General features: G+C 40.9%; 1 protein-coding gene across 1 annotated transcript in view; it reads left to right on the top strand.

The window, feature by feature from the left end:
* The window catches only part of LOC120852603 (ras GTPase-activating-like protein IQGAP2), a 309,398-nt gene that overhangs the window by 247,272 nt on the left and 39,659 nt on the right, over nucleotides 1–22,467 (top strand). The window contains exons 18-22 of the mRNA XM_040225934.1: nucleotides 4,064–4,147; nucleotides 6,676–6,747; nucleotides 7,405–7,474; nucleotides 11,795–12,003; nucleotides 20,669–20,818. Of these exons, the coding sequence (XP_040081868.1) occupies nucleotides 4,064–4,147; nucleotides 6,676–6,747; nucleotides 7,405–7,474; nucleotides 11,795–12,003; nucleotides 20,669–20,818 (585 nt within the window). The remainder of the gene's footprint in view (nucleotides 1–4,063; nucleotides 4,148–6,675; nucleotides 6,748–7,404; nucleotides 7,475–11,794; nucleotides 12,004–20,668; nucleotides 20,819–22,467) is intronic.

The raw sequence follows: 22,467 nt of genomic DNA, 5'->3' as shown, positions 1-22,467 counted from the left end.
AATGACGAAGTGATCAAGATGGTGACTCAGAGGACAGGGAATGGGGAACCAACATCCAGTAGGTTGGATGGCCCAGGAAGAGTTCAGAAAAACCGAGTCTTGGAAAAAAGAGTTAGCTACATTTTTTTTTTCCCCTTGAACTGAAGAAAGCTGAAATGCCACCTTGTAGGAAAACCCGTTAAGAGTGACAAACACCAAACTTAGCCCTGAGAATTACTAACTTACTGAGCCTCAGGTCAGAGAGTGCCATGAACATCCCAGCAAAGAAAAGGAAACAAGCTTCTCTGGAGCAAGAGCAGGTTGTCGGGAGGCGCGTGGGGCTGGGAGGCTGAGGGTGACAGGTTGGGCAGTCCTCTGTTGCATCGTTTGAGTGTAATTGACTACCCTTAGGTTGTGGGATTGCACCTTCAAGCAGAGAGGGAAAAAAGATAAATGGCTACCGGGGAGGTCACAGAAGAATATCTGCTTCAGAAGTTGGTAATTTGAATATTACTATCTTATGTGCCCAATTATGAAGCAAGGCAACCAGTTTGGCAAGCCAGGTTTTCTAGAGATTGACAATTAGAATCTATAAAACAGCAGTAACTTCTGAGGTCTAGGTACCTTGGGAGACTCCTCTGTTACAGCTGTGTTGCACAGAAAATGTATTTATGGTAACAAAAACCAAAACCAGAAGATGGCTATTATACATTTTTACATAAGTTCTCAAACCATTCAAGGGAGAGAGTGATGGTTTTGTAAATGCCTTCTGTCTCTATCCATAAAAGCCTGCTCCTAAATGACCTTAGGGTTTAGAGTTTTATCTCCATTTGTATCTTTATACCAATAGCTCCTTCCTCCCAACTTTATGCCTATAATTGTTTTCAATAAAGAGCCTCTAATTAGAAGAGCCTGCAGGCTCTGGGCCTTGGACAATTCTGCTGTTACCACGGAGTAAGAAAAGCCAATCCTGATGAAATGAAAACTTACAAACAAAAAAGAAGAATGTTAAATCTTGATAAATAAAATAGGAGGCATGTGGTATTCTGCTTCAATAGACCAGAACCTCTAAACCCTGCCAAGTTGCCTTGGTTTGGAAAGGTAATGTTGATATATAAATGTAGATCCCAGAAAAATCTACATAATCATTAAATAGATGAGAGGTAAAATGAAATCTTTAGGAAAGCACTGTTGGTGAGCATTGACTCCTTAAGACATTAAAAACATCGATTCCACCAATGCAAACATGTTTTGATATCAGATCTACTGTTACTACAACAGATTCCTTATCCAAAAGCTTCGAGACTCTAAGCTAATAGAGATTAATAGTGTTTCCGGAATTGAAATAATTCTTTAAAAAGCAGAATAAGCAATTGAGCTAATTCCAGTATCTTGGTTGCCTTTCAGTTTGGATCAAGAAATGGCATGTATAATATTATGTGTATATTTGCACCTCTGCGCTTTAAAAACAGTGCTAGGCTCAAAAGCACCTGAGTCACACTGAGACCATCATGACAAATGAGTTACTAGTTAGATTGTCATCCCAATGAATGCAATCACAATTTATCACTGTTTACCTATTTGTCAGCATTCTGACCTCTATGCTTTTTCAGTATTACAAACAATAATACAATAGAAATCCTTAAATATCATCTTTTCTACACAGGTGCTTGTATTTTCTTAGGGTAGGTATTGAAAATTAGAAACACTAGGTGAAATACTAAATAGCTTTAAATTTGATGCTGCTAAATTCCCTCCAAAAAGACTATACTGTCTTGTAATTTTCCAGCCCCTACTCCCCATCCATGTTTTTGCCCCACTGTTTGGCAAGTGGAAGATGTGAAGACTTCCCCAGAATTTCTCTGACTGCTACCCAAGTCTCCTCAAGCTTAGAGCCAGCTCACATTTTTTGTAGAGGTTCCCAATGTTTGTAGAATTGTGTTCTGAGGTTCCATCTTTCAGCCAGTTCAAACTGTCTTCTCTCTCCCAGGATCCCTCATAGGTTTTGACACTTAAGCCTTCTTATTTTCTAGCACTATGATGGATTGCTTTATAAGCATATCTGTAGAATGTTTCCATTGGAGGAAGCTGGGTGAAGGGTACATGGAACTCAACGTATTATCTTTGCAGCATCCTATGAGTTGCTAATTATTTCAAAATTGAGGTTTTTTTGAAAGCACATTTGTCATTTCTAGGGATTTAAATTGAGGGAGGGGATATTATGTGTAAACAGGATAGCTGATGAAAGGTTGCTGTACAGCACAAGAAGCCCAGTCTGGCACTCTATGATGACCTGGGCGAGGGCAGGGGGAGGAGGAGCAGGTTCAAGAGGGAGGAGATATATGTATCATTATGGCGGATTCAGGTTGTTGTACAGCAGAAACCAACACGACATTGTAACAATTGCAAAACAAAAAATAAAAATACTGAGAGGGGAAGTCCAGAGAGCAAGTGCTCCGTTGCATGTATATTCCATCATGACTGTTTCGTTTTGAATTATTACCAGAAAGTATTTTCTTTTTTAAACGCCAATAAAAATCCCATGGTATCTTTTTACAAAAGAAGGAATGAGGTGGATTGACATATGCAAATGTGAAAAAATTATAAAAAATAACTTGATTTTTGTGTTTGTCCCTTTGAGATGGTTGGGTGGCATCGCCAACTCAATGGACATGAGTTTGAGTAAACTCCAGGAGTTGGTAATGGACAGGGAGGCCTGGAGTGCTGCAGTCCATCAGGTCGCAAAGAGTCAGATACAACTGAACTGAACTAAACACAGAATTTGTGTTTATTTCAATTCTAACTTGAAAAAAAAAATCAGAGCAGTGCAGTGAGTTACAAATATATGTCTCAATAAAAAGATTCTCTAAACTTATAACAACTGTGGATGTGATCATTCTAAAGATACCAGTTTGTAGTTCCCTGGCAGTCCAGCAGTTAGGAGTCTGCATTTCCATTGCAGGGGGCACAGGTTCGATCCCTGGTCAGGGAACCAAGATCCCACATGCTTGCACAGAGCAGCCCAGAAAAGAACAAAAAACAAATTAAGATGCCAGTTTGTGTCTACTTTTTGCAAATGTTTCCTATAAAAGCTCTCGTTAAGGTAATAACGTAGTAAAGGTATACTGATGAAGCCTCATTAAACTTTATGTAAAAATAGATGAAATAATGAAAGATCCATCACAGCACTCCTGCTTTCAGGAATCCAGGGTCATCTTCCTTTTTGATCTGGATCACAGTGGCTCGCTTGCTGGAGTAAAGATACTTACTAGTCATTATTTTGAGGTATCTCATGCACGCTCAGTCACTTCAGTCGTGTCTGACTCTTTGCAACCCCATGGATTATAGCCCACCAGGCTCCTCTGTCCATGGGGTTATCTCAGCAAGAACACTGAAGTGAGTTGCCATGCCCTCCCCCAAGGGATCTTCCCAACCCAGGGATTGAACCCACGTCTCTTACGTCTCCTGCTTTGACAGGTGGGTTCTTTACCACTAGCACCACCTGAGAAGCCCTGAGGCATCTTACAATGTTACCAAATAATACGAGCACCAAGTTGATCTGTTTGTATATTTCAGGACAATTCCATTTTATTATTACTTCTTATCACTCAGGAAAGTGAAGTCGCTCAGTCGTATGGGACTCTTTGCGACCTCATAGACAGTAACCTACCAGGCTCTGCGGTCCATGGGATTCCAGGCAAGAATACTGGAGTGGGCTGCCATTTCCTTCTCCAGGGGATCTTCCCAACCCAGGGATCGGACCCGGGTCTCCTGCATTGCAGACAGCCACTAGGGAAGCCCTATCACTCAGGGCCTTGTTAAAATTACACTTTCAAAGCATAACCTGGGCTTCCACCTGGTAATTCCTTTCACCAACTTGGGACAAGCCACAGCTGTGAGCAGGTGTGCTCTGCCGAGTTCATTGTCCACCTGGTGTCAGATGAGATGGTGTCCAGAAGAGATCTGGAAGGGAGGATTCCTGACTTTGTCCCAACTCAGTGTCCCTTGTGGTATACTCTGTCCTTGCACTTTCTAAAATAAACTGTGACATGTAAGTAATTCTGTAACTCATTATTTTCTACAGGCTTTTTGGAAGGCTTACAAGCAACGGGAAGCATATAAACGCAGACGACAAATGTTCATTGATAATACTCGTTTTATTGTGAAGGTAAACACTCTTTCCTACCTTATCAAGCATGTAAACTTTTTCCTTCATTCTCCTTTTGCTTCTGGAAGACAGACTGTGTCTAAGACTTGATGTCAGAAGTAAGTCCTGGATTTGAGTCCCGCCTCCCCCCTCACTTAGCTGATCATCTTCAAGAAGGTCCATCAAAACACTATGTTGTCTCTATAATATTAGGTTGGTGCAAATGTAATTGCGGTTTCAAATCGTGAGTTTTAAATCAATATGACTAGGTTCAAACATGTCTTTACTAATCAAAATAGGAACCATTATAATCAACACATTTTTGCCAATGAGAAATAAGTTTGTTTGTTTCTGTAGCATAATAATCTGTGCTTCAGGATTCAACAAACTCTTGGAAAGCATTTTCTGCCTCCTGCTGGTTGTGAAAGCATTTTCTCTGCAAAAAAGTTATTGAGATGCTTGAAGAAGTGGTAGTCGGTTGGCAAGAGGTCAGGTGAATATGGCAGATGAGGCAAAACTTTGCAGCCCAGCTCATTCGACTTTGGAAGCATTGGTTGTGTGACGTGCAGTCAGGCATTGTCGTGGAGGATTGAGCCCTTTTTGTTGACTGATGCCAGCTGCAGGCATTTCAGTTTTCGGTGCATCTCATGGATTTGCTGAGCATACTTCTCAGATGTAATGATTTCCCTGGGATTCAGAAAGCTGTAGTGGATCAGACCAGCAGCAGGCCACCAAGCAGTGACCATGACCTCTTTTGGTGCAGTTTTGGCTTTGGGAAGTGCTTTGGAGCTTCTTCTAGGTCTGACATTGAGCTGGTCATTCCAGTTGTATAAAATCAAGTTTTCGTCACATGTACCTCACAATCCAATTGAGAAATGGTTCATTATTGCGTATAGAATAAGAGAACACTACACCTCAAAATGACAGTTTTTTTTATTTTCAGTCAGATCACGAGGCACCAATATATCGAGCTTTTTGACCTTTCCAATTTGCTTCGAATGCCGAACAACCACAGAAGGGTCAACATTGAGTTCTTTGGCAACTTCTAATGCAGTAGTAAGAGAATTAGCTTCAATGATTGCTCTCAATTGGTCATTGTCAACTCCGATGGCCAGCCACTGCGCTCCTCACCTTCAAGGCTCTTGTCTCCTTTGCAAAACTTCTTGAACCACCGCCGCCCTGTACATTCGTTAGCAGTTCCTGGGCCGAGTGCATTGTCGATGTTGCGAGTTGTCTCCACTGCTTTGCCATCCATCTAGAAATCAGATAAGAAAATCACTCAAATTTGCTTTTGTCTAACATCATCTCCATAGTCTAAAATAAATATAAAATACACAGCGAGTAATAAGTCATCAGCAAAAAAAATAAAGAATATGTATGATGGCTATGGCTGGTTCATGTTAATGTTTGGCAGAAGGCAACACAACACTGTAAAGCAATTATCCTTCAATTAAAAATAAATTGAAAAATAAAATAAATAAAAATTAAAAAGAAAGTAAGAAATGTCCATGAAAATTATATATAGCATAGCCACATTTATTTAAGAACGTATTCCAGTATCAAATGGCAGAGTTCAACAGTGCAAAACCACAGTTACTTTTGCACCAACCTAATAAATGCTTCTTCTCTAAAAAGTCCAAATTGATTTGGAGGAAATCCAGCTTTATTTCATGTTCTTTGTATGATCTTCTCTAACAATAATTAGAATGTTCAGGTTTAACAGTACAAACCTTGGTTGTAAGGCAAATGCAAAACCAATGACAAGAAGGAAGTACAACTGAGTTAGGGCCTGTATTTAGTAGATGAGCCCATCTAACCCAGCTTCCAATCCAGGCTGGCTGCTCCAAGCTTAGAGAAAGAGCAGCCTTTGGGGTACCCACTCTCAGAGCTGAAAACTAAAGAACTATCTGACAATGAGCTTGTAGAAACTTGGAAATCCAGGTAAGAGTCAGAAGAGTAGGGCTGGAGAGAGATGAAGTCAGATGAGATTTGTTAAGACTTTTTAAACTGTGAGGACAGAGAATGACATGGTCGAGACCTTTTGCATTATTAGTTCCTGAACATGTTACACTTGGAAGTGTCCTGTGCTCACCATGGAACACTTGCTTATTCACCCAGAAAACCATGGGGCACAGTGGGTCCCTCATGAGACCTTTTGAAATGTTTTCCTGTAAAGGCCTAAAAAGTATTGGCTGCATTTAAGGGGTGTTGGAAGCAACTCTGAACTTAGTTTTATTTGCTCCTCTGACCCATTGCAACTCTCAGCAAAATGCCTTGCTCGCTTGGCTTTTATTTACTGAGATTAAAACAAAATAGTACAAAGAGCTGCATTACCTTCTCCAGCATAATGTGTAACATGTTCTGAACCCCTCGGAGGAAAAGCAACGAAAGAAGTAGGAGAAATAAGGCTATAGATGTTTATTAGTTGGTGGGTGGCTCATTTTTACTTTTTTATCAAATTATCAATATTATTTTTAAAAGACTGCATAGAGGGATATGAAAGGTGGTTTGGTAATTGCCTGGACTTTTCTTTTTCACTTATTTTTTAGATTCAGTCCTGGTACCGGATGGTAACAGCACGAAGGAATTACCTCTCACGACTGCAGTTTTTCAGAGCTCATGTAAGAGACACACGTGGATTTTTGTCCTCCCTGAGAATGAACTTAAATGAATAGTTTGTGAATGTTAGCATTGAATGATTCTTATTAAATGGTAGAAACAAATGCTTGGAGGAAAAAAATGGATTTTAGAACTCAATGTGGTACTGTTTAGAGGCTGCTTACATTTTTGTGTGCAGAGTAAGACTTCATCAATCAGAACTGGAAAGGAAACGGGTGAGGAAAAATTTATGTGGGCTAGTTATGCCAGAGAGTAAAAGACACTAATGAAGGACTTTCCAACTTTGCTTGCAAAGTTTTTAATTACTGCTGATCAGTTAAATATAAGCCACAGGAGGAATTTTTTCAGGATTTTTGAAGAATAGATATGTGAACATAGATTGGACCATCTAAGTTTGGTGGTAAAATTCTTTTCCCTTTTTAGATATCTTTATTTAGACAATCCCTTTGCAATCTTGTTTATATACTGTTAGCTAACTTATCTGACCCTTTCTTCAAAGAGAATGCAAAGATAAACGTTGACTACGCCACATCTAAATACTGTCAGTTCTAAATAGTGTCCATTCTTCAAATGCCATCAGTTTTTGAAGAGTTCTAAATTCTAAAATAGTGGAGTCAATGGAACTCTGGGAGGTTGTGACTGGTCATCTTCTTTTGCAGAACAATGAAATTGTGAAAATCCAGTCTCTATTGAGAGCGAGCAAAGCTAGAGATGACTACAAAACACTGGGTAAGTGGAGCATTCTGTAACAAAGTATTCCTTATAAACCAAACAAGCACAAGTTATTTCCATCTGATCACGTCATGCACGTTACCGCCAGTAGATTTGACCATCTCAGACCCGAGCATGTCATTGACAGGAAACGGGCCTTTCTATCAAAGTGGAATGGTTAAGGGCAGTAGATGGCATTTCTTCTTCTTCAAAAAAATGAACAATGTTGAGGGGAGGGGATAAATTAGGAGTATGGGATTAACAGATACACACTACTATATATAAAATTGGTAATCAGCAGGACCTACTGTATAGCTCAGGGACCTGTATTCAATATCTTATAATAACCTATAATAGAAAAGAATCTGAAAATTTATATATATATATATATATATATATATGTTTTTCTGCAACAGCTTATGGAAAAACCCAATTTTGGGCAACCCAATATATATATATATTTACAGTGTTGTGTCAGTTTCAGGTGTTTTGTGAAGAATATATAGTGATATGTATATATATTAATGATATACTTCAGTTATACTTCAATTTTTAAAAAATGGAGTTGGCATTAATGCTGATATTTTTGTATTAAATGGGAGGTGAATATGGGCTCTATGGTAGGATTAATGGCAACCTCAAGAGGGCTCACGCCAAGGAGCACCTTCCAGGACCCCTGCTGCCAGCGCCCCGTCCCTGTGACAAGCCGATGCCGACCCCCACCTCCACAAGAGGCCCTCCAGCGCTGGCAGGCTCATACCCACAGCACCAGCCTTGGGATGCAGTCCCCGTGCCCATTTCCTCAAATGATGTGGGAAGGGCCTCGCAGGAGTGGACTCAGTGGTGGCTTCTTGGCAGAGCTGTCTTGGTGTTTCCTGCAGCCTGTCAGTCATGAGGTCACTGGCAGGAGGTCAAGATAAAAACTGTACGCCTGTCTCACTATGTATTTCAAAAGAAAATCGTGAAAAACAATCATGAAAGGACCTCTTACAAATATTCAAAAAATAATAATAATAAGCTAGAGGCAGGAATTTAATGCAAAAGAGTTGGCCAGAAGATAAACTTACATCTTAATACTGTTTCATTTATTACCTGGCCTGTGATTTTTTTTCTTCTCATTTTAAGAACAAAACATAGTCATATAAGAAATTTGGAAATATGAATAAGAAGGGAAAAAGCACATAGTTTCACCTCCCAAAGAGAACTACAAACATCTTCATGTAATTTCATTTTAGACTTTTCACAGTCCCTGTGGTTTTTAAACTGTCTTCCTTATAATACTAGTATGTCATTTGCAGAAAGTTGGAAAACAGAAAAATAAAATAAAAATCCCCCAGAAAGAGCGTTCACATTTTGTACCATCTTTTTCAGTTTCAGCTCTGCTCATGTTTGTTATTCTATCATTCTTTTGTTTTACATAGTGAAGCATTCTTTATGTGCCGAATTTTTAGCATTCTAATTATCATAAGAACATGTGATAAAGAGCATGTCCTAGATTAAGTCTAGAAGAGCTTGCTGATAAGTTTATTAGCACTGCCCAGATTCTTCAAATATTTAGGTCATTTAGGATTAGTTTTGAGAGGGCAAAACACATCATTGTGTATTTTAGTAGTGGCCATTATGTTCTCTGTAACTATCTTGTGTCTTATTAATTTTTTTGAAAGAAATAAAAATACTGCTCAGTAATGTTCCTAGCACAGTAGTAGTAAATAGTTTCGCCAACATCTTTTATTGTCAAAAGTCTGTCTGAATTATGGAGCAGTGTCTGACCCAAGGAAGACCCTCCCCGGTACTTGTTAAGGGAAAAGTCTCTGGCAGCCTCAAAGGCCAGGTTCTGCCTTGAGCTGTGGAATCTTCTGGATACTGCCTTGCTTGCTAGATTCCAGAATCCAGCGTGCAGATTGAGGGAAGGACGTGTCTCTAATGCCACACTGCTCCACTTTGCAATTGATGAGATTCATGTCTCCGTTGGTAGATGTCTTTCTTTAATTTTTTACAAGAAAGCTGAAGAGGGGAGTTTGTTTTCTGAGCCCTGACACACTAAAATAGGTAAATTAAGGATAAATTTTCCAAACACACACAAGCTGCCTTTCCTCTCCTTCTAGGGAACAGGTTTTTGTGGGTAGTTTTTTTTTTTCTTTAATGTAAATTATGCTAGCATTTAGAATACTTTGTTGACAAAAATCCATCCCTAAATTGTATATTCAGTAAAGTAGACAATTGTAGAAACAGTGCTAGATCTGGAAAGGAAAACTCAGCTGTGAGATTACAAACCAATTTCACATAATTTAGCCTTTGTCCACTTCCCTCAAGACCACCCCCCACCAATACCATGTAAATAAGTAGAACATATATAACTTTGTGGGTAGTTTTTGTCACTTGCTTACATTTTTTAAAGTTACAAAGATAGAAGGAATTCCAGCTAAAAATCTAGGTGATTTCTTATTAAAGCGTAGAAGACAGAAACTATGTTAGTGAATAAATTAGATAAAAGCTGTTTTGGAAAATAAGGTAGCTTTGTGGTCACTGAACTGTAAATTTTCTTTTCTTTCTCAATTCAGCACCTTCATAAAACAAAGGCATTTTCTTAAGCTGAAAAATATCGCTTTTCTTAGTCTGTCATGATTCATTTTCACCCATTTCCTCCAAAAAGGCACTGAATGCATTCAGGTTTGGAACTTGCTAGCACTTTAACTGGCTACTTGTAAGGGCTGACTGTGAAGCTGAGTGGTTTCCTGAAACTAAAGTTACCACAGAGTGGTGTGAAGATGACAGAAAGCCAACTGTTGACAGAGGAGCTATTACATTGGAACCATAATAATTTCATGAAGATGCAAGAAAGCCAACTGTTGATTGAGGAGCTGTTACATTTGAACCATAAAAATTTGTAAAGCTAAATTATTCATTTGTTTCTACCTGTCCTGTTGGCACACAAAATGATACACAGTTCTCTGGAGCAGGCAGAGAGAACTTTAGATGAGATGGCTTACGTTCTCTCAGCTGTGTAACTGAGCTCCGGTGTGTGGTTCAGGATGTTCCTGAAATGGTCATGTCACCAACAGCATCTTTGGTAAAATAGTAGGAAAATAAATTCACATATGCTTTGGTGATCAGGAAGTGAAGGGTCCATGATCCACGGTAACTTGCGATCCAGTGAAATATGAGGTATTATTATCCAGTAGATTCCGAGCCTGGAGGCAGATGTGGACCTCTGATGCTTTTCCTTGATAGATATCGATAAACACATCAGAAGAGGCACAATAGTAATACAGACGACTCTAGAATTGGCTGTTTGTGCTGGGTTCATGCTGCTAATTGTTTGCGTTGTTGATTGAACTCTGTATTTCTTAAGGGACAAACCACCACACAGCCTAACAGCAGTATTGACATAAGGAAGCTTGAATAGAGCCCTGATGTAAAGGAGAGGATGTTGACTGAGGCTGACAAAACCAGACTGGGCGCTCTCACGTCCTCTTTGTGTTGCTGTCTCCTGTCATCGGCACTGAAGATCCAGTTGTTTACTCTTACGATTTACCCAGAGTCACTCTCACTAAACACCTTTAAAAAGTTGGGTGTTTTTGTTTTTTTTTTTTGCAAAGTCACAGTGCCGAGGAATCAAAGCATAAGTAAGGTTCAAGGCGCTAAGGGAAAGCCCGTGGTAGAATCTACATAGATGCCCTCACCATGACTAAGCCTGGTCCCTAGGTGCTGAGGGCCCTCCCTGGTTCATGCTGAAATGACAGGGACCCAGTTTCCATTTCTAAAATTGTTTTGTTTCTGCCAAGCAGAACATGTGTTCCAGCTGTGGTCCTCTTGGCTTCTGTTGAACCTTACGGTTCTCCCGTGACTGACCTTTCCTACTTCCCCTTTCACCTAATTCTTGCTCCTTCCCCCAGAGTCTTTTGGACAGAAAAAACAAACACTTTCTGCTTCCTGCAGCAAGAACAGAAATCTCTTATCTGGCTCAGCCACAAGCTCTCAGAGCTGGGACTACTCAGTGTTAGCATTCTTTCCCAGATTCCTCATCAATAAGACACCAATAGATAGAACTATCTCCTCAGTGTGGGAGTCCTGGAAACAGTGTGAGAGACGGCTGATAAACAAATGCTGGATAACAAGGAAATTGTGAGGCAGACGTTCTCAGTGGCCTGCCTTTATTTATATGATCAGTTTCCTTTGACACGTCATATTTGATGTGAGGCGGGATGATTCACCGTGGGGCCCAGCACCATCATTGCTCTCTTTTCTGATAATGCTTTCTTTAAAGACCTAGTTTCTGTCCTACTGATGATCATTTCAAGCATGCCCAGTTGAAGCACTCCTTTCCTTTCCTTGTAGTTGGCTCCGAAAACCCCCCATTAAGAGTAATCCGCAAATTTGTATACCTGTTGGACCAAAGCGACTTGGATTTCCAGGAAGAGCTGGAGGTAGCCCGATTGAGGGAGGAAGTGGTGACCAAGATCAGGGGCAATCAGCAGCTGGAGAAAGACCTGAACCTGATGGACATTAAGATCGGGCTCCTGGTGAAGAACAGGATCACGCTGGAGGTCAGTGGGGTCTCTGGGACTCTTGGCTCCCAGAAGACAGAAGATGCTTGTATATGTGCCCACATCACTCTTGGTCCAGCTGAGCTCCTTTGGAGTCCAGAACGGGTGACCCAAAGTTTGTTTACCATTTTTATTACCATTTAATGATGCTCAGACAGAACTGACCTGGAAAATTCTTTGCCTTCCCCTCTTTGATAACATTTGGTAAGGCTTCTTTATCATTCTCAAAAGAAGTTTATACAAAATAAAACCTACTTACATATGTCCCTTCATAGCAAGACTAAGGCCTTTCTATAACTATAAAAGAGAAATTAAAAGATATCAATTTATAGTTCAGTTCGGTCACTCAGTTGTTTCCAACTCTTTGCGACCCCATGGACTGCAGCATGCCAGGCTTCCCTGTCCATCACCAACTCCCAGAGCTGGCTCAAACTTATGTCCATTGAGTAGGTGATGCCATCCAACCGTCTTATCCTCTGTCGTCCCCTTCTCCTCCTGCCTTCCATCTTTCCCAACATCATGGTCTTTTCCAATGAATATTCAGGACTGATTTCCTTTAGGGTAGACCGGTTGGATCTCCCTGTAGTCCAAGGGACTCTCAAGAGTCTTCTCCAACACCATGGTTCAAAAGCATCAATTCTTCATCACTCCACTTTCTTTATAGTCCAACTCTCACATCCATACCTGACTACTGGAAAAACCATAGCTTTGACTGGACACAGACCTTTGTCGGCAAAGTAATGTCTCTGCTTCTTAATATGATGTCTGGGTTGGTTATAGCTTTTCTTCCAAGGAGCAAACATCTTTTAATTTCATAGCTGCAATCACCATCTGCAGTGATTCTGGAGCCCAAGAAAATCAAATCTGCCACAATTTATAGTTAAAAACAAATATTTCAATACGAAAATACATGGGCCTGATGCCATTAGATGTGATAAAGTTACCAGAGACTTGGCCCCCTTCATAGAATAACCACAGATAGAGAGAGCTACAGATGAGACTGGTCAGGAGAGTGGTGGAACTGTCCAAGAATTCATCTTCCAAAATGGAGAACAGGGTAATAACTCCTGGGTAATAATTCCTTGAATGAGCAAAATGTGGTCTTCCCTCCACCCCAACCACTCGACATGGAATTGCCGTCCTAGAAAACTAAGTTTATATTAAAATTCTGAAGGATCTTTGTTGTGCTTATATGTAAAATGATTAGATTCTAGGCTCAAGCAGTTATACACTGAATTTTGACCTACCTGAATGACCAGCAGGGCATTAAAAAATCCAACCATGTGAGATATGACCCAGGCCCAGCCTACCAACAGCTGGACCTCAGAGCATTTGTCCTCCCAGCACCCGCACACTGGAAGCCAGCAGTGTCCTCCAGTCCATGAGATGTGGACCCACCCACACCGTTCCCAGATGACCCCCTACAGAGTGGCACTTCCCTGACGTGCCTGGGCTCGGTTCAGTTCAGTCGCTCAGTCGTGTCCAACTCTTTGCGACCCCATGAATCGCAGCACGCCAGGCCTCCCTGTCCATCACCAACTCCTGGAGTTCACTCAGACTCACGTCCATCGAGTCCGTGATACCACCCAGCCATCTCATCCTCTGTCGTCCCCTTCTCCTCCTGCCCCCAATCCCTCCCAGCATCAGAGTCTTTTCCAAGGAGTCAACTCTTCGCATGAGGTGCCCAAAGTACTGGAGCTTCAGCTTTAGCATCATTCCTTCCAAAGAAATCCCAGGGTTGATCTCCTTCAGAATGGACTGGTTGGATCTCCTTGCAGTCCAAGGGAATCTCAAGAGTCTTCTCCAACGGTCGCTCCCTAATAATGGCCTCTGAATAAATAACACTGTCGTTTTGTATCTGTGAGAAACCTGCTAGTGTCAGAGCTGCAAACACCATGTGAAAAGTGTTTTTATCCAAGGAAGGGTACTTCCAGGACAAGACCTCTCTCCGTGTCCCTATTCCCCTGCCGTGTCAGTTTTCAGAAAGCCTGTAAGGAAGACAGGGAAGCTGAGAAGCCCTGAGAAGCCGACAGAGGTCAGAGGTGCAGAGGCAGCTTCCCGTGCGGTTCTGGGAAGCTGGGAGACGAGCGGTCACAGGAGGCTCCCAGCTCCGTGGCCGTGGGAGTGCCTCGCTCCTGTCTGCCCACCTCCCAGGGATTCCAGCAAATCACCGCAGAGAAAGTAAGGAAACCAGAACAATTCGTAAGACAAGAAATGACCATCTTTCCTAAATATTAAGGAATAAAACTACACATTTAAATTTTCTGCATTTAACTCTATTTTCATTATTTTATCCAGAAAAACAATAGTACTTTGGTCTTTAAAAACAGTATATGTTTGTATTGTTCAACACACATGAAAACTTTTAAGTATAATACATTCCAGAAGGTCCCTCAGAGAATGCCTTTTATAGCCTTAAACTGCTGTTTTATCCTATTCCCATAAAGTCATAAACAGGAAATGTCTTGCCTTTTAAAATAAAGGCTTAGTTGCAAAAGAGTAAATAGTTGAAATATGTAGCTTGTGGAAATGCAAGCATGGCAGATTTTCAGATCTTTATGAGTGTTTAAGATGTTTTTAAAGCATTACTAACTTTTTTTCCTTGGATGTCAAGATTTTTATTTGCAAATAAAAAAAGCTGACCATGATTAGCTTAGAGAAGAAAAGAATTCACAAATACCAGAATCAATAAAGCATTACTACTTGACAGCATTGTGAAACTTAATTCTTCAACTTATATTCAACACCAAATATTTATCAAGTGCTGATTAAACTAGTGATAAGTACATACTCTTTCATCTTATCATTGATAGGATTTTTCATGTGATGATAAGAATAAAACAGTTGAAATTTTATTTGCAGTGGTAAAATAGTGGGAAACAACCCAAACCCCAAAACATCAAGTAATAGAATCAGTCCAACAAGTATGTTATAGAGCCACTGGAAGAAAAAAAAAATCACTTCTGAAGAATATTTCAGGGCAGATAGAAAGGGTTGGAATATAATGGAGAAGAAAATAAAACAGTGAAATTTTCTTTTATTGTAAAATATATAAATATACAATTAAGCTAAAAGCGAAGAGGAACTAAAGAGCCTCTTGATGAAAGTGAAAGAGGAGAGTGAGAGAGCTGGCTTAAAACTCAACATTCAGAAAACTAAGATCATGGGATCTGGTCCCATCACTTCATGGCAAATAGATGGGGAAACAATGGAAACAGTGACAGACTTTATTTTCTTGGGCTCCAGGATCACTGCAGATGGTGACTACAGCCATGAAATTAAAAGACACTTGGAAGAAAAGCTATGACAAACCTAGACCGTGTATTAAAAAGCAGAGACGTCACCTTGCTGACAAAGGTCCATCTAGTCAAGGCTATGGTTTTTCCAGTAGTCATGTATGGATGTGAGAGTTGGGCCATAAAGAAGGCTCAGTGCCAAAGAATTGATGCATTTGAACTGTGGTGTTGGAGAAGACTCTTCAGAGTCCCTTGGACTGCAAGGAGATCCATCCAGTGGATACTAAAGGAAATCAGTCCTGAATATTCATTGGAAGGACTGATGCTGAAGCTGAAGCTCCAATACTTTGGCCACCTGATGTGAAGAGCTGACTCATTGGAAAAGGCCCTGATGCTGGGAAAGATTGAAGGCAGGAAGAGAAGGGGACGACAGAGGATGAGATGGTTGGATGGCATCACTGACTCAATGGACATGAGTTTGAACATGCTCTGGGAGTTGGTGATGAACAAGCAAGCTTGGCATGCTGTAGTCCATGGGATTGCAAAGAGATGGACACGACTGAGCAACTGAACTGATCTGAAGCTGAAAGAAAAAAAACTAAGCAATTTTTCTTTGCATGATAGAATTAATGGTTAATTAATTATGGTTAATTCTTAGAATTAACCATATTTTTTTGTTTGTTTGTTTTAAACAATGAGCATGTGTTAAGTGAGAGAAAAGATTTTAAAGGGAAGTGACTTAATTCTTACAGAGCAACTCTAGCTCTCTGTAGCAACCCTGTGTCTTACGATTCTTTTAAATGGTCCTTCCTGCTAGAAACCTCACAAAGTCAGTGGGCAAGTGAAATAGCTAACAGTGGTTGGAAGCAAAAGGAAAAGTTAGGAAAAAGAAACAGATAACTGAAGTAGAAGTTCCTGAGAGGTATAGGGAGGAAGAAATGTCTAGACTCTTAATTAGCTTGAAGGAAGACTGAAGTAGAAGTAGAAGGGAACCTTGAATCACTAAAACGCCCACTGATGGCTGTACATGTGAGTACAGACTTGCAGCCCAGGGCTACCTGAGACCCAGGACTGAAATTTACTGCTTAATAAAGCTCCTTCATTGCTTATATGAACATGTTTCCTTAACGTCTCTAGGCCTTTTCTTTACTGGAAAATGTGCTAAATGCCTTACATGGATTATTTTTAACCTTCACATCAACTCAGTAAGATTGCTATTATTAAGCCCATTTTATATATTTAAGGAAACTGAGCCTTAGAGAGGTGCAAGGTCACAAAGCTCCTTACACTTTGTGGATACCCATACTTTTATGACTCCAAAGCCCAAGCCCTTTGTCCTAGTTCATGCCTTCTACAAAAGTGTGTGTACACTGTCATATCACCAGCATGCAGATAGCATATTACCAGGGGGAGGGGAAAGATGGTGGCAATTAGGGCAACACTGAAAAGTGGAAATATTACGACCAAGTTGAGTGCCACTGCTTCTTCAAACCAGCATTCCCCGAGATGTACAATATTTATCGATAAGAATTGTTGTTCAGTAGCTCAGTCACATCTGACTCTTTTGCAATCCCATGGACTGCAGCACGCCAGGCTTTCCTGTCCTTCACCATCTCCTGGAGCTTGCTCAGACTCATGTCCATCGAGTTGGTGATGCCATCCAACCATCTCATCCTCTGTCATCCCCTTCTCCTCCTGCCCTCAATCTTTCTCAGCATTAGGGTCTTTTCCAGTGAGTCAGCTCTTCACATCAGGTGGCCAAAGTATTGGAGTTTCACTTTCAGCATCAGTCCTTCTAATGAACGAACATTCAGGACTGATTTCCTTTAGGATGGACTGGTTGGATCTCCTTGCAGTCCAAGGGACTCTCAAGAGTCTTCCTGTTCCTGTCTTTACCAAATCTATTGACATTAATAATACAGAGGAATTTAGTTCTGCCCTGGAGCTTGCCTACCACACCCTGCTCTCTCCTCTTCTGTATATGTCCAAAAATATGACCCTAAGGATGAAGTCTGCAACAAAACAAAGGAAAAGTCCCCTGTTTCCAGCACTAACTCCATTGAAATTAGTTGGGAGGCCACGGGCAGGGGGGACAGTGATGGAGAGGTTGCAAGTACCAAGATTTTTTTCTCTGTATATTTAAGATCAAGATAATCAATTATCCCATGTATTTGGGAGAACTGTGTGATCTACGCATCACCGGTTATTTAAAGAGGAGAAGCCTGAGTTAGATGGAACTGTAAGCCAGTTAGTCTAGTGCTGTCTTAGGATGTCTTGGGCTTCCTGATAGCTCAGCTTGGTAAAGAATCTGCCTGCAATGCAGGAGACCCTAGTTCAATTCCTGGGTTGTGAAGATCAGCTACAGAAGAGACAGACTACCCACTCCAGTATTCTTAGGCTTCCCTTGTGGCTCAGCTGGTAAGGAATCCACCTGCAATGCAGGAGACTTCGGTTCGATCCCCAGGTTGGGAAGATCCCCTGGAGAAGGGAAAGGCTACCCACTCCAGTATTCCGGCCTGGAGAATTCCATGGGCTGTATACTGAGGTCGCAAAGAATCAGACTTGACTAAGTGACCTCCACTTTCACTGTCATACATAGATAAGGGATATCAGGCCACTGCCTGCCTAGACTGTTCCTGAGTGCCCACCTGGAGATAATTATGCTTCCTTTCTTCATCTTGAATGTAGTTTTACATATTTGTGAAATAAGGGGGGAAATGTTGCCTTTTGAAAATTTTTATAGAAATGTAATCCCCTCTTTCCCCATATAAACCATTAGAAGAATATAAGTAAAGGATTAAGTCAAGGTTGCCTCCACCTCCCGCCAAGCTGAGAATGAGAAAGAATAAAAACATAGATGTAGAAAGCAGTGGATGGAACTACAGAGAATTACTTAATCTCAAAGCTCCAAGGGTTTTTCTCCCTACCTATGAACTGACCGCAGCTATGGGCGAAGTTATTGTCTTTCAGTCACTCAGTTGTGTCCGACTCTTTGCAACCCCATGGACTGCAGCACGCCAGGCTTCCCTGTCCTTCACCATCTCCCGGAGGGGGCGCTGCAAAGAGTCCTTTGGGGCTAAGCTCAAGGAAGCAGACAGATGAAGTTTTGGGAAGAACAGCTTTCTCACCACCTGCTCTCTGGGACAGTGACCCAAAGTTGAGTGGCCGAGGAGGCATCCTAGAGCTGTGGCTTTCATCTAAGACACGTGCCATCAGCAGGCCATGAAATCAGTTTAGGGTGTCACTTCAGTCTTTGAAAATGGAATAGAAGAAAAGCAAACTGAAGTATCAGTGTGTCCCAATAGTAAGAATGAGTATCACTTTGAATAGTATGTGGGGGTGTGTTTATCAATAAAAGATGTAAAATGTATTTCTTACTGTGGATCTCCATAAAAATATTTGGTGGATCCTTATCTAAAGGACCTACTCTGGTTCATGACCCTTTAAGCCCCTTAAAGGGGACACAATAGCCTGAGGTGACCACTTGACTGTTTTTAGCCACACACTTTCCAGCCATCCCTGTAAATAAAGCAGCCTGGCTGAGGATCTGAGAACCTTAATTTTACTTAGAGGCTTCCTTTCCCTTCCATCTCTAATTTCTACATCGCATATTTCTGCAAGAGCTTTTATAGATCGAAATGATAGAATTCATTCTTTTAAAGGTTACAGTTTAGCAGTGTTTAGTATAGTCCCAAAATTGTGCAACCCTTACTTCTATTTGATTCTAGAACACTTCATTACCCCAAGAAGAAGCACCCCCCACAAATGTTCTGGAATTAAAAATTGTGGTGATGGTTGCACAACCTCGTGTCTTTATGGAACACCACTAAATTGTACTCTATAAAAGGACAAATTTCATAAGATGCGAAAAATATTTCAATTTTTTTTTTTTTAAAAAAAGGAAAAACATCCATATTCATTAACGTCATCACCTATCACTCCAACCCCCAGCCATGGCAACCTTTAATCTGCTTTCTGTCATGATAGATTTGCCTGTTCTGAATCATCACACATATATGGTCTGTCGTGACCAGCTTCTTTCACTTAGCATAGTATTTATGTTGTAGCATGAATCAGTACTCATTCCTCTTCATTGAAAATAACATTCCATTGTGTGGATATGCCACATTTTTGGCCCATTAATCAATTGATGGACACCTGCAACGTTTCTTCTTTTCAGCTGCTATGAGCATTCATGAGCACATGTTTCTCTGGACTTAAGTTTGCAGTTCCCCTTTGGCATATATCTGACGGTGAAATTGCTGGGTCGTGTAGTAACTTGTGGGGGCTTCCCAGGTGGCGTAGTGGTGAAGAATCTGCCTGCCAGTGCAGGAGACACAAGAGACACAGCTTCAGTCCCTGGGTCAGGAAGATCCCCTGGAGAAGGAAAGGGCAGCCCCCTCCAGTACTCTTCCCCGGGAAATCCCATGGACAGAGGAGCCTGGCAGGCTACAGTCCATGGGGTCACAAAGACTCGGACACGACTGAGCACGCACGCATAGTAACTTGTGTTTAACTTCTGAGGAGCGGCCAAATAGCTATTAATGTTGAACTTCTCTTCATGTGCTTATGAGCCATTTATAAATGATCTTTGGGAAAATCCTTTGCCCATTTCTTAGTTATTTGTCATTTTATTTTTAGATGTAGGAGCTCTTTATAGTCTACAGTGAATATAAGTCTCTTACCCAATTTGCAAACATTTTCTCCCATTCTATGGGTGGTTTTCTTTGATAGCGTACTTTGAAGCACAAAGATTTTAATTTTTATGAAGTCCACTTTATTTTTTGTTGTCGTTGTTGCTAGTGTTTTGGGCGTTGTAGCTAAGAAACCATTACCTACATATACAAAGATGCATGTATGAGAAGGTTCACTGCACTCTCTGAAATACTAATAAAATGTAAAGAAACTGTTCATCGAAAGGAATATGATTAAATAAATTATCACACACACACACCCCTAAAAGAAACCATTGCTTAATCCAGGGCAGCAAAAGTTTTTGTCTAGGTTTTCTTTAAGAGTTTTATAGTTTTAGCTCCTCTGTTTAGTTGTTTATGATCTCTTCTGAGTTAATTTTTGTTTATGGAGTGAGGTAGGGGTCTGACTTCTTAATTTTTGAACCTGGATATTTAGTTGTCCCAGCATCATTTTTCAAAAAGACTGTTCTCTCCCTATTTAAGTGTCTTGGAGCTTACATTGCATGTTCGAATAAATGCATACAGCTTAGGAGAACAAATATTACAAAAGTCAAATTTACCCACGATTTGGATTTTTCTTAATGTGTTTAGCACTCTCTGTTCCTTTGTTTCTTCATGAGGGAATGTGGAAAATTGATCTTTCCAGCTATGAGTGTCTTAGGGTGTCTGTGAAGGGAGGGGGGAAAGAATACCAGAGTAAAAAGTAGTAATTCCATAAAAAAAATTTTTTTCCAGGATGTAATTTCACACAGAACCAAACTAAATAAGAAAAAAGGTGGAGAGATGGAAATACTGAATAACATCGACAACCAAGGGATCAAAAGTTTGAGTAAGGAGAGACGAAAAACACTGGAAACGTATCAGCAGCTTTTTTATCTTTTACAGGTGAGAATAATTTCTTTCACTGTGAGTTGTGGGTACATGCTATGCTCCGTGTTGATGGTTTACAACAGATCTCCCATGCTAAGGCTATAATAGTTTACACATTCTGAGCACTACTAAGTACCAAGTATTAATAGGTGCTTCACATACATTTTCTCATTTTAATTCCTACTACAACCCTGGGAACCTTCAGAGAATAACTGATTGTTCTTCTCATATTACATGTCAGAAAACTGAGGCACAGTCAATGGTGATGAAAGGGTACTGGGACCCTGGCAGCTGACTTAAAGCTTGTCCTGCTTGCCATGACTACATTACGCTTCAGTTATCAGCACAGACGATATAAATCTACCAATAACATAAGCAGATGCTGTCAAACATGGAAAAATTAACTATGTGAAAAATGGATCAGTGCCGGAACGAGCCTGCCCTTCTTTTGCGGAAGGAGCTGGGGAGTTGGGATTAGGGAAATAGGATTCCTTCTTTCATTATTTCCATGACATCACTCTTCTCTAAATGAACAGTAATTTTCCACTGCTTCCTGAGTGTGGGTGAGAACTCAGCTGAACTGGTTACAGCTGGACTCTGGTGGCCCAGTTTTATTTGTTTGTTTGCTTGACCATTGATTAACCTCATCCACCCTCCAGCACATACAGTGAGTCCCTAAGGGGACAGTGAGAGATAGAAACAGAGCCTCCCCTAAGACCAAAACTTTCCCCAAACGGTGGATCAGCAGTTCTTCCTTGAAAGTCCGGTGTCCCTGGGGCCGCTGCTGGTGGCCCTGATCCCATCAAGGCGTGGAGATGCTTGAAATCTTTGCTTGAGGATCTCACTGGCATCACGTGCACAGAGAACACATTGCGCAAGCCCTAAGGGGTAATCAATCTCTCCTCTCAGGGGTAGCTGCCCCTCTGAAAGAAGAGATTGATTCTGGTAGAGTTGAGCGTGCTCTGCTTAGAATAGACTGGAGCACAGGTGTAGTACCCCAGATGTCCACGAGGTGGCGGCATTGAAGGAAAAATGGTAAAACAAAATGTCCTTGGAATCCACTGCTTAATGACAGCTTGCTTTCCAGAAAGAAGAGGGCCTCACACTAGGTGGGGAAGAGTTCTCATCTGCTGATATTAGGTTAATGTTCATCCACCAGCTAGAAGTTTGATCTTAGGCATTTATCATTTTTGACATCTGTTAACTTCCAAATGTATGAAGCTGCTTCAGGATTTAGTTTTCCCATGTTGAATTTTGACAGAATTTGTGACATTTAGGAAGGTGAAAATTTAGTCATTCGCCTAAAGATCCCCTGGAGGAGGGGGTGGCAACCCACTCCAGTACTCTTGCCTGGAGAATCCCCATGGACAGAGGAGCCTGGCGGGCTACAGTCCCTGGGGTTGCAAAGAGTCAGACACGACTGAGCGACTTGGCACACACGCTCACTAAGATTTGTATAATTTACGCTGCTGTGTAAATGGAGGCTCACTAATGGAAATGAGAAAAAGCACTGGAACATATTTAGAATAATTCCACAAGTTTTATTCCCTAAACTATCCAAAATGGATAGAGCCATAGCGTGACCATTCAGCTGTATCGATTGAAGTGTCAAAACACCATGACTTCTTTACCTTTTCTTCTCTCTGCTTTGGAGACATTAACCC

This window comes from Oryx dammah, unplaced genomic scaffold, assembly GCF_014754425.2.
Source record: "Oryx dammah isolate SB20612 unplaced genomic scaffold, SCBI_Odam_1.1 HiC_scaffold_26, whole genome shotgun sequence".
NCBI classification, from domain to species: Eukaryota; Metazoa; Chordata; class Mammalia; order Artiodactyla; family Bovidae; genus Oryx; species Oryx dammah.
This window is presented reverse-complemented; position numbering and strand designations above follow the sequence as displayed.